Here is a 13,250-nt window from a genome sequence, read left to right as displayed (position 1 = left end):
AACAAAGATACACGTATGTTGTCATTGGGAAAGATGAACCCTACTTTTTCTTGTTTAACAACATATTTGTTACGTTTTTCTTTACAAGCTTTTGGCTTTCCAATGGGAACCACCTGTACCCCTCTTCTGGCCGACTTGTTCCTTTCTTCAAATGAGAATGACGTATAACAGGAACTTTTTATGAAGAAAGAAAAAAAATTAGCAGTAGCCTTTAACTTAACTTTCCGATAGATAGATGATGTTCGCTCACAAAAAGATTGGAATTTGTTGCACGGATATATTCCATATATACTTGAGATAACGGATACAACGGATGTATTTAAGTCTGACTCATATCTTGATTAACATCTCAAAATTGACAATGAGGGTCGGTTGAAAAAAAATACGACCAAACAGATAATTTCAGTTTCCCGATTGTAAACTTTTGATTTCTATGTAGCAACATTCTATCTGAGCCTGCATACGTAGTATATATCTTTCAATTAATTAGATATTTCCGGGATGGTATTTCCTTGATAGATGGTTGAATGCACATACGGGTTATTTTATTAAAGTATATAAATAATGAAGTCCAACAGACTAATGTCTGATAACCTTTGGAGGATTTCTTTTTATAGATTAATGAAACTTTTCGATTTTTGAATTCGAGAGAAAGGAAAGAATTAATTTTATCACATCTAGTCATTTGTGTATGTTATATTTTGATGGAGTTTTTCCAATGCTGAGTTGAGGTATAATAAACATTGTTGCAGACCGTACTATGAACTATAGTTGTTACTTTCTGTGTCTTTTGATCTTGTGAGGAGTTGTCTTGTTGGTAATTATACCACATCTTCGTTTGTATATGATAATAGATTGTGTATCTAACTTTTATAATTTACAAGCTACCGGAGGCTGTAAGAGCCTTAAACTACAATGAAATCATCATCGAAACCAGGATTGAAATTGTGTCTACATAGTTTTCAAAGATACCAGGATTATAATTTAGTACACCAGACGCGTGTTTCGTCTACATAAGACTCATCAGTGACGCACATATTAAAAAAGATATAAAGCCAAAGAAGTACGAAGTTGTAGAGCATTGAGGTTTCAAAATTCCAAAAAGTTGCGCCCAATACGGCTAACATAATCTATGCCTGGGATCAGATTCCTTAGTTTTTCGAAAAATTCAAAATTTTATAAACAGGAAATTTATATAAAAAAAAAAGACCACATAATTGATATTCATGTCAACATCGAAGAGCTGATTACTGGGCTGTTGATTCCTTCGGTGAGAAACGGTTACAAAAGATCCCTCGCTAATTTACAAAGATAAATAGACCAAATAAATAAAGGCAACAGTAGTATACCGCTGTTCAAATAAAGTGAGAGATTGAAGATAATTGATGATCTAAAATGCCAAACGGTTTTGCAAAATACAGAAATGGTAATCTATAATTTAGGTAGACAATTTGTATTTTTTTTTTGATAAATTTTATGTTTTTCAAACAATGCTATATGGTGGATGGATAACATAGCACTGAGAACAGTCAATTATTACATGGTATTTATCAGTATGTAGCACGAAGTATTTACATCGTAGTTGTGACCTTATTGACCTTATCTGTAGTCGGTGCTTACGAACTGACATCAATAATAAAATGCCTTTCTTAAAATCTCCGTTGATAAATTTAAAAAATCTAAGGGTCTTGCTTGGTATTATAAGATTTTCAGCATGCATCAATTTTATATTTCTAAAATTAAGGCTTGGAATATGATCAATACAATAAAATGTACATGTGTAAAAAAAAAAATTTTCATTCAAATTGAAAAGGTACAACACCGTAATTCTTTATTAACAGAAGACTGTTACCGAAGGGTTTTTTGGTGTTGTGATGAAGCTGTTCACCCTGAAATAAAATAAATTATACTTACCAGTATAATTTGATATTTCATCTTTCTTATATCCTTATCTTCAAATGATTTTCACTTTCTATTTCTTATCATTATATACTTAACACAAGTGGGGGTTATGATAACCGAATTAGTCAAGAAACATGTACGATTCCATCTGTATAACTTGTTTTATCATCTTCAGTTCAGACTTGTATTGTGATAGCTGCTGAACAATTGGTTGGGCTGTTTGCTATAGTAGCAGATTTGTTTTAATCATTTGCATTTTATCATAAATTACATCATATTACATCATGCCTAGTATTTAGCTATGGTCTTATAAATAAATAAACAGTAGTTAATGAAGGCGTACAAATGTCTCAGTTTGTATTTTTATTTTTCTTAAGAAATCGAAATTCAGCTAATTCTATGATTTAACATTAAGAACTATATCTATATAATCGCAACACTCTAATGCATGAAAAAGATGCATAGAAGGTAGATCACTACATTCTAAACAATCTTTTCATTTCGTATTTTCTATTTATCTGACGATTTTTATGATATCAGACGGTTTTTAGTTTTGACGTTTTGCCCTCTTTTTATTATGTCTAGCCATGGCTTTCATGTATGTTAGCAGGAGGGGTCATCGGAAATTTTATTAAAGACTCTCGTTGTATTTTTCTCGTTCAATATCTTCTTTTTCGCTCTTCAATTTCAAGATATTTAGATTCAATTAATTATAATATTTATGACTTTAAATTTGAACAAATTGTAATATGAATATTTATTCTCAGCAAAACAACTATGGCAAAATTTTCCAAATTCCAGTTGCTTTTGCTACAAAGTTGCAAATTCCGTTTATTGTAAGCATTAAATTGAATTCACACCTTTCTTAATAGAACATTAGGTACAATCCTGCTCCAAAGATAGTATGTGTACTTGTTGAATTGTACCAGTCCGTTCGATCGCATTATACTCGCATTCGTATTGGAAGTAAACACATTCTAAAACAAGTTATCAGATAATATCCGTATTATTCTACACATATATGTTATGATGATACGATGATAAACCCCCAACGGGAGAGATTTTGCTTGATTTTCATATGATGAAGGCACAATCTTTCAATATGTTCAATCAAGGTCTGGAGCGGGCATATCAGTGACTGCTAGTAGCCTTAGGTTTATATATGTATCATTGTACTTTTCATTACTTCTTTTGTAATTTATTTTTTAATCGGACTCGGCAAATTAATGTTTCTTTATTCTACATTGCATAGACATCTCACAAAACATGCTTAACCCCACTACATGTTTGCGCCTGTCCTAAGTCAGGAGCCTCTGTCATATGCGTATTGTTTTATATCAGTTTATTGATATGTTTTTGAGTTTAAAACATCAAACATTTTCGCAGAACTAGAACACATATTTATATACAGCTAGCTTAGGCCCATTTCCGAATATTCTAAACGTTTTTCAATTCAATCACTCTTTTAAGTTGAAATTTAACCCGTTCGCTATGGCCGTGTCTGCAGTGACGTTTTTGGATTTCAATGAGCTTTATCACAGGTTTACACCCTAGAATGAATTAAGGTTTCTTTTATGTTAGATTGTCTTCAAAACGTCATTGTAAGTGCAGAAAAAACCTAAGAGTGACACCTCAAAAATGTTCCAATATCGTTTGAGTGGACTAGTTTGAGATACAATACAGTATTAGGTGTCAGACCACCAATTAAAAATCCCTATTTGTTCAACCAAATTTTGCAATTTTCACAGCTTTCTAAATATTTTACCTTAAGTTTAACTTCAAGGAAACCAGGTATATCCTGAATTGTACATGTGTCACCTTTCTACATGCCAATTTTCAACCAATGTTTAAAGTCTTGTAACAAATTTCTGATCTTGAAAAGACAGGTACTACCAAAATAACTCCCGGTTTTCTGGAAATCTTAAATTAGTGTACTATGTAGCGCATTAATCCTGAATTTTTAATGCAAACTCATAGACAAATGAATTTTGGTTCAAATAAAGGCAACAGTAGTATACCGCTGTTCAAAACTCATAAATCCATGGATAAAAAACAAAATCGGGATAACAAACTAAAACCGAGGGAAACGCATTAAATATAAGAGGAGAACAACGACATAACACTAAAATGTAACACACATAGACAAAATCCCACGAGAATAACAAATATAACATATATATATAACATCAAAACCAAATACATGAATTTGGGATAGACAAGTACCGTGACACGTCTTATCGCAATGTGAATTTACACTCAAAAATAAGAGAAAACAAACGACACAACGTTATAATGTAATACACACAGAAACGAACTATAATATAACAATGACCATATTCCTGACTTGGTACAGGGCATTTTTTAAGGAAAAAATGGTGGGTTGAACCTGGTTTTGTGGCATGCCAAACCTCGCACTTTTATGGCCATATGAAATATAACATCAAAATGACAACACAGGACTACAATATAAATAAATTGGAGAACACAATTGACAAAGAATCACACGAACAACAGCCAACAAAAGGCAACAAGTTCAAAATTTTAATACGCCAGAAGTGTATTTTGTCCACACAAGACCTATGTGTGACGCACAGATACAAAAGTTTGAAAGCCGAAACGAGTACAAAGTTGAACAGCATCGAGGACCAAAAGATCAAAAAGGTTGTGCCAAAAACGGCAAGGGTTTTCTGTTAAGTTACCAGAAAATCCCTATAATTTAGAGTAATTTATACTTTTGCAAACAGTAAATTTAATAAAATGAATATACAAAAGATGTACATGATAAAGCTGAAGTATTAACTAATTACAGGAAACAACTGAAATACATTTACATAACCAGACATTTGAAACACAAAAGTAGACACATCCGAATACGTTTAAACCTCTACGCCAAGTGACGTCCTATTTGAAACTGAAAAATGACGAAAAAATGACGTCATTTGAATTAGTAAAACAGAGCATCAAAAAATGAAAAATGACGTCACATAAGAATGAATAAGATAGAATTAGGATTAATTTAAGATTATATATTTGAACTAAATACTGATATTGCATTTAATAACAAAGCACATTTTAATTCTTATTAATATAAAACTGAGGTAGCAATTAACTATATTATAAAACTATGTCAGGTTTGTTATGAATCTAACTTCAAACGTAAAATATCGTACTGATTACTTTGAACGAAATCAAATCTGATAAATGAAGGCGGTGATTAATTTTCTTTACCATAACACATAAATATAATAGAAAAGACGTCAACACATTTGACAAAATCCGATGAGAATTACAAATATAACATTAAACATTTAAACTAAATATTACATGAATTTGGGATGGATAAGTACCGTACCACGTCTTATAGTAATGCGAGTTCACACTCGGCAAAACAGTCACAATCGGGAATAAGTCACGTTTGGTAATTAAAAGATTAGACGACATTATGACAAAACACAATCTACCATGTGGTAAAAATGTCCTTAGCTAGTCTGGTCAACGAAACATCGTATGGATCCACCAAATCGTGATGGTGTCCATAAAATTTACGGAGTGTCAATTTTAATCTGTCCTCCTCATAACTTTGTTGGAGCAGTTTCTGCGTAAGGAGCACACTCCTGTATAAGAAGTCCGTATAGTGTGAACAAGCACGAGAATAACGTATCAATTGTGATATGTAAACACCATACGAAGGGGCAGAGGGTATGTTACTGCTGAGAAATGGGAAATTGATAATTGGGAAGTTGAAATCGTCCCGTTTATCATAGATTTTCGTGTGAAGTCGTCCATCTACGTCAATATTGAGGAAAAGATCAAGGTATGAAGCAGTCCTTCTAGTATCAGTGGTATCCTTAATTTCAAGTTCACTTGGATATATGAGATGTAAGTATTGGCTGAAATATGGGTTATTCAATGATAGAACATCATCAATATATCGGAAAGTAAAATTAAAGAATTTCGCAAGGTGCTTTTTCTTTTTGTCTTTTAAAAGGTTCTGAATGAATTCTGCTTCATACGAGTACAAAAACAAATCAGCCAGCAGGGGTGCACAATTAGTACCCATTGGAATACCGACTGTCTGTTGAAATATAAATCCTCCAAACTCAACAAATATATTGTCGATCAAAAAGTCCAGCATTTTGATAATATCATCTTCTGTATATTTTCTGGGAGATTCAGTGTGATTTTTCACGAAATATGAATTATTGTAACCCAAAACAAGAAATTTGTATCTACGATTTCCATTTTTATAGAAAAAGCTCTGTTTTATGAGATGGTGTAGTCGATCTTTCAACTGAGCATGGGGAATAGTAGTATATAGCGTAGAAAAATCAAAAGTTTTTATGTTGCTGCAAAATTGCAAAGATTGTGATTGAAGGTTAAGCAGTAGATCTTTCGAATTTTTGAGAATCCACATCTGGTTAACACCACTGGTAGAATATATCTCCTCACAATATTTTTGAAGCCCATCTTTAACTGTCGAAAGAATAGTAGTCAGTACTTTAGAAAGATGTTTGGTTGAACATTTTGAAGACCCAGCTATTTATCGTTCTTTATATGGAGTTTTGTGTAATTTGGGTATCCAGTATAATGAAGGCAAGTTTTCTTCGTTTTCTTTGATGTTGATACCAAAAGAAAGAAGGACAGATTTATGATTTTGTAAAATTTCGTCCTTGGTAAATGATGTTAAAGAATATGTAGGATTACCAGTAGTTTTATCAATTCCAAGCTCTGTAGTGAGACATTGCAAATAATGTTTTTTACATATGAAGACAATATTATTGGAGGCTTAATCTGCTGGAACAACGACATAATGGTCTAAATATATTTCCCTTTCACCAAAAGTTTCATTTCTGCAAATTTGTGGGTTAGTTTAGGTAAACAATGACATCAAAAGCACTATTTTGTGTCAGAGTAGGACTACTTTTACATACGTTCTAAATTGGAGGGAGTAATTGGTGGTCTGACACCTATTAGCGTAGAATAATGCTACGGAGAAATAAATAAATTTTGGTGTAGAGTATGAGTGATACAATTTCTTCAAAAATCCCCAAAATGCTAGATTTGTTAAGCTTTTCGATATCCTTGATAATTGACCACGATCTACATTTTACACAATGGATGATATACAATCAAGATAATTTTTGAACTTTTAAGTAAAGGTTGTCCTTAGCTGATTTCTTCCAGAATCACATTATTTCCTGGATTCAGTTGTCAGTTGTCAAGGCTGGAGATAAAGTCTGGCATCATAATACGCATAACTGAAACAAAGTACAGTACCAGCGTTTTATAATGATTGTTATTGTGACACTTGTTTTTCATTCGTTTGATATGTTTAACTTTTTTTTAACATTTAATTTATTTATTCCGGAGCAACTGATTTCACTCCCTGTTTTTATTGCAGTTCGTGTTGTTTTTTAATTTTATACTTATAACTGTTGATGTAAATGTTCTTTCGTTTTGTGAGTCTTTGTTTACTCCTTGGTTTTGATTGTTATTGTCTTATTAAGGAATTTTCTGTTATGTTTTTTCCTTGGAGTTCGGTATTTGTGTTATAATACTTTAATTGTTGTCCTTTTTTACTACTGTCCAACGTTGCATAGAGGGTTTGGCGCTAGCATACATAGCTGTCCCCGCCACATTATGAAAGTGTCTGCTAGAAGTCAGAATCATGCTATTCAATATTTCTTTTGTGTATATCATATCTGTTTTTCGTTAATTGTTCGGGGTTTTTAACCTAAAAACAATTTTACCAATATACGCGCATTGAACTGATAACAGTATCGTTATTTGGTTGATAATCCATGGCGTGCCTTGCTTCAAGTAATTATGTATAACAAAATAGGATTGATTGTACGATCACTGTGTGCGATATCTCTGTAGATCAAAAAGATACTTTATTTTTTTTTTAAATCGGGTTTTTTTTTACAATACAATAATAGAGATTTTTACCGACATTTTTTTTTCTAAAAATATATTTACTCATTCATTCTAAACTTGTATCCAAAAACTCATTGCTTTCATGTGAATTAATATATAATATAATGTATTGAGTAATATTCAGGTCGTTAATTGTCTGTCAATATATTCTATACATTTACTAGAATTATCACAAACATGCTTTGAAAATTGAGAGTAATTCCGTTTTACACATATAAATAGACTTGTCTTTTTTTACCTGCTTCGATATTTTGTTTCCGCCGCTTTACACTCTTCGACTTAAAACATCTGCCGAACATTTGGAATGACATGACGTCCATTTGCCATAGATAAGGAATCTGCCGTAAATTTGGAACCTTCCATAGATTTAGGTTCTACATATATATTATTATACATGTAACCGATTGCCTAAAATATATTATTACTCCGTCATTACCACAGTTACCATTTAATACGCGGCTCAATATTTTCATTTTATTATGGTTTCATGGAGGTACAAAACATGTTGGTTGGTGACAATTAGCCCAGAGATCTTGTTGCTGTTTTACCAAAGCGGCGTCATAACATTTCCTTGGAGGACAGCAAACTCCAGATATTGGCCGATAACACGTATTTATTAAACCTACAGCATAATAAAAGAAAATCATCTTATACAAATATAATAATTATTTTGGATCTAGATTTGAATGAAATATAAATGTTGTAACTGAAGAACGCAATATGGTCTGTACATTTTATGACGATGTTATTTTAAATATATCATTAATTTTTTCCCTGTAGTTCTATTTTTCGGCGCAATACATTCATCATAAGATACATTTAATCATTTAATGAGTATTTTTAGCCGGTTTCCCATTAAACAAATTGTAGGCATCTGTGCCTGAGTAGTTAGTGTAGGTTATCTACATCCATCACTAGCCAGCTGTTAAACAAAGATTATCAGTTGGAATCAGCATATGACAAGTGCGTCTGATTCGTGTTCTAATTTGCCGTTTCAGAATGTAATGCATTCTGGGTAATATTTTTAAAAGTGTACACCACAACGTCCTGATTGGTTGATAATTGCAATTTAACCAATGACGTGACGTCATTTTAATTTTTGGGTACGAAAAATGAAATTACCCATGATGCTTTAGATTATGAAACGGCCAATTGACTAATATTGTCAGTTTTCCTTTCTAAATTGTATGTTGTGGTTCGCTCCAGGCTTCGTTCATCCAGTACAAGCTCATCGACATGATATAGCCAAAGAACTGAATGTTTTGTTAATTTTAACAACAACAATAAATATATAAAAAAAACACATGGTTATAATTAGCTATATGTGAGACTTTTATACTGTATGAAATAAAATATATACACATTAAGTCGACTTTTTAACATTTTCGGCAAAAACTGGTGACATCGACTAAATAAAAAATGGACGGATGCCTGATTCTTCATTTACGCTTTGCATTATTTAAGAACACACACTTTCTTTTTATCTTTATCATCGATGAATTTGAAAACATAGAAAATCCTTTTTATGATAAAATTTGATGCTGATAAAGATAAACCACTGATATACCACTGACAAACCACATAAAAAGAAAAAAAACATTTGTTTTTTTCAAAATCTTTTAGTTCTGTAGAAATCCAAACAGAGAAATAAAACATCGCTTTGTTATCGGACGGCTTTTCATTTTTACTTTAGGTGTCTTGTGTCAATAACGATAAAATTGATTGTCTTCTGCTGTACCCGTAAGTCGTAAGTACATGCATGCGAAATTATTAATCAAAGCTTAATTAGTATTTTTTTAATATACTAACCAGATTCGCATCCACAAGAAGAATCACACTATTCCCCTTTCGTTCCAAGTACACTGGAACAAATTCCACTTGGAGTTGAACCTCCTAGAACCGAACCGAATAAATAAATGAGTAGATAAACTAGGAAGATATGGTATGAGTGTCAATGAGACAACTCTCCATCCAAGTAACAGTTTATAAAAATAAACCGTTATAGGTCAGAGTACGGTCTTCAACAAGGAACATAGACTCACACCGACCAGGAAGCTGTAAAGTGCCCAAAAATAACTAGTGTAAAACCATTCAAATAGGACAAATGGTATAATCTACAAAAACAAACGAGAAACGAGATGAAAGGAGAAACACTTACGAACCTCACAAACAAATGACAACCACTGAACATCAGATTCCTGACTTAGGACAGGTGCAACCATTCAATTCGTTAGTTTAGTTAGTTCATTTCAACTTGAATACAGATGCTACGAAATTCCACGGTAATAGAAAAATGTAAAATAAAAAATACCGAACTGCGAAGAAAATTCTAAACGGAAACCTCCGAAGCAAATCGCAAAATAAAAAGCTCGAACACATCAAACGAACGGATAACAACTATCATATTACTGAATTGCTACCGGCATTTTTATGTATGTAGCAAATGGTGAAATAAACCTTGTTTTATCGAGACAGTCAACAAATCCCAACATGTGAAGAGTCGACGTAATCCTGACAAGACCGTACAAAATGCAATCAACGACAAAACACACAACCACAAAGAAATAAAAACAGTTAAAAAATAGATAAAATCTAGCATTTGAACTGATAATAAAACGAGTTGTATTGTAGCATAGTGATGAATCATTCATATTTCTTTTTAGTATATGCATTGTATTCCCTAAATAATTTTAAAAAAACGGTGTTCTGTGGTTATCATTCTTAAGGGCAAAAACAGATTATTAAAACATCGTGTATCAAGTCGGAAGCCAATTTTTATGCATGCCAATTCTATCAATGACCATGATCAAATTTTATAAAGTAATTGTTCCTTTTATACGTGAAGATAACGAAAGCACCTGCAGAAACAATGCAGATAAGGATTTTATGACACTAATTTCTTCTTGGAGCCAATATTGTTGATTTCATGAAAGAGAGTAATAGACATGCAACGTACAAAATCACTGAACTAGACGTATCAATGAAAGATGTGGACCTTCTGTTTCACAAAACACAGCTTTCGTGTTTTTGCAGGTAGTTGAATTTGACTTCTACCTATTGATTAATTATTTAATGTCAACTGATCTTGATATTATTGTCATAAGAACGACATAGAGTTTTGCTTTTTTGTATCATTGTGATGAATTTATTTATGGTTAAGGACATATAGGAATGACGAACAGGTCCGTAAACGATCTCTTTATCTGTTGGATCTGCAGAAGGCGTGTCTTAAATTATCATTTAATGGTACATGTACAATCCGCCAATTAGCAGTGCAAAAATACTGCGTTTAGCAAATAAAGGAAGATGAAGGAACTTTCTTTAAAAAAAATCAAGTATCATAGGTTATAGAAAATGATAAATTGTCATATAATATTAAAATGAACTGGCTGAATGGGTGGAATAAGTGTGGATATAACGAAAAAATCTCGAAAATACCGTCAATATATAATGACGAACGAGGAATATGACATTCTAAATCTTGTAATGTATTAGTCAATATATATGGAGTAAGAACTAAAATGATTTTTTGTTATATTTTTTATCATATAAACATCTGCATTACAGATAAAGTGTAATAGCAAGTTACATCTAAGTGTCCTTTGTATTTTTTTAAAAAATACATTTGAAAAGCCTTCTAACAGGTAATGACAACAAAATTTGAAGAGAAAATCCATACCTGCATATGAAAATTTTGGAAGGATATTTCTTTTCTATGTAGGGATTTTTATACTCTTGTTTGTCGTTTAATTGTTTTCGTTATTTCCACAGTGTTATACATTTATTGTCTACGTATAAATTTTATTATCCGTTAGATGTGGTATCTTTTGCTTTGATTTGGTTCAATGAATTTGGACGATGTATTACGTTTGACGTTTGATTCAGAATTAACCGGACATAGAGCAATTTTCTAATTGCTGCCTCAGTTTGATATTAATAAATATTGCAATTTTCATTGTTATTAAATGTAATATCAGTATTAAGTACAAATATAATCATAAATCAATCTTAATTCTATCTTACTTTTGATAGATAGATTTATTCATTCTAATGTGACGTCATTTTGTGTATGCGGTTTTACAATTTCAAACGTGACGTTAATTTTTTTTTTTTTTGTCCTTTTTTACCATTTCAGATGTGACGTCACTTAGCGTTGAGGCCTTCACTTATTCGGGTGTGTCTATTTTTTGTGTTGGATTGTGTTGGATTTTATCGGTGTATGTAATGTATCCGGTTGTTTTCTGTAATTAGTTAATACTTCAGTTGTATCATGTATATCTTTTATATAGTCATTTTCTAAAATGTACAGTCTGCCAAAGTATAAGCTATTCTAAATAATAGGGATGTTCTGGTCCCGAACAGAAAACTCTGGCCTTTTTTGGCACAACTTTTTTGAATTTTTGGTCCTCGATGCTGTTCAACTTTGTCCTTGTTTTTGTTTTCCAACTTTTGTATCTGGGCGTCATTAGTGGATATTGTTTGGACAAAACGCACTTCTGGCGTATTAAATTTTAAACCTGGTGCCTTTTGTTAGCTATTATTCGTGTGTTTCTTTGTCAAATATGTTCTATTAATTTTTATTGTAGTCCTGTAATGTTGTGTTGTCATTTTAATGTTACATTGAACATGGCCATTAAAGAGGGAGGTTTGGCATGCCACAAAACCAGGTTCAACCCACCATTTTTTTCTTTTCACAAAATGTCCTATACCAAGTCAGAAATATGGTCATTGTTACATTGTAGTTCGATTCTGTGAGTGTTACAATTTAACGTTGTGTTTACTCTTATATCTGAGTGTGAATTCACATTATTTTAAGACGTGGTACGGTACTTTTCTATCCCAAGTTTATGTATTTTGGATGTTATATTTGTTATTTTAATCGGATTTTGTCTAATGGTGAGTTCGTTTCTGTATTTGTTTTATTTTGTATGTGCATTTTAATGGTGTGTCGTCATTCTCCTCTTATATTTAATGCGTTTCCCGCGGTTTTGGTTTTTGACCCGGATTTGTTATTTTCTATCGATTTATGAGTTTTGAACATCGGTATACTACTGTTGCCTTTATTTTGTCTCTCTTGTAATATGTACAAGGTTTCCGATCGGAACCGACAGTAAAATCTCAAACCAATATTAGAATCTAGGTATTTTACTTATAAAAGTCAATGTTGCAGAAGCTTGTATAAGATAAAAATGAACGAAGTGAATACACATCACAATCGCTTGATCAGTGGAAAACAGGAATATCTGATGTTAAAATCAAATTTTAACCAATAAACAATAATTGTGATTGAACGGTAGTTTCCAAAAGATAAATTAATGCCAGGTCGGGATTAAAATCTGCTTAAAACTAACGCATAGGAGACTGCTCAAAACAATTATTACATTTGATTCACCACCATATAATACTACAAA

The 13,250-nt window shown here is 32.0% G+C and overlaps 1 protein-coding gene across 2 annotated transcripts in view; it reads right to left on the bottom strand.

Annotated features, from left to right (window-relative positions):
- Positions 1–2,066, bottom strand: part of LOC143085197 (uncharacterized) — a 35,031-nt gene extending 32,965 nt beyond the window's left edge. Inside the window, exon 1 of one of the 2 annotated variants that reach the window (XM_076261429.1) lies at positions 1,915–2,066. In XM_076261429.1, coding sequence (XP_076117544.1) covers positions 1,915–1,935 — 21 coding nt within the window. In that variant the 5' untranslated portion in view covers positions 1,936–2,066. The remainder of the gene's footprint in view (positions 1–1,914) is intronic. The other variant, XM_076261428.1, reaches the window with a different exon arrangement.
- Positions 2,067–13,250: the final 11,184 nt, after the last annotated feature.

The sequence above is a fragment of the Mytilus galloprovincialis genome, chromosome 8, assembly GCF_965363235.1.
Source record: "Mytilus galloprovincialis chromosome 8, xbMytGall1.hap1.1, whole genome shotgun sequence".
Taxonomy (NCBI): Eukaryota; Metazoa; Mollusca; class Bivalvia; order Mytilida; family Mytilidae; genus Mytilus; species Mytilus galloprovincialis.
Note: the sequence above shows the minus strand (reverse complement) of the source record. Positions and strands in the feature narration are given on the sequence as shown.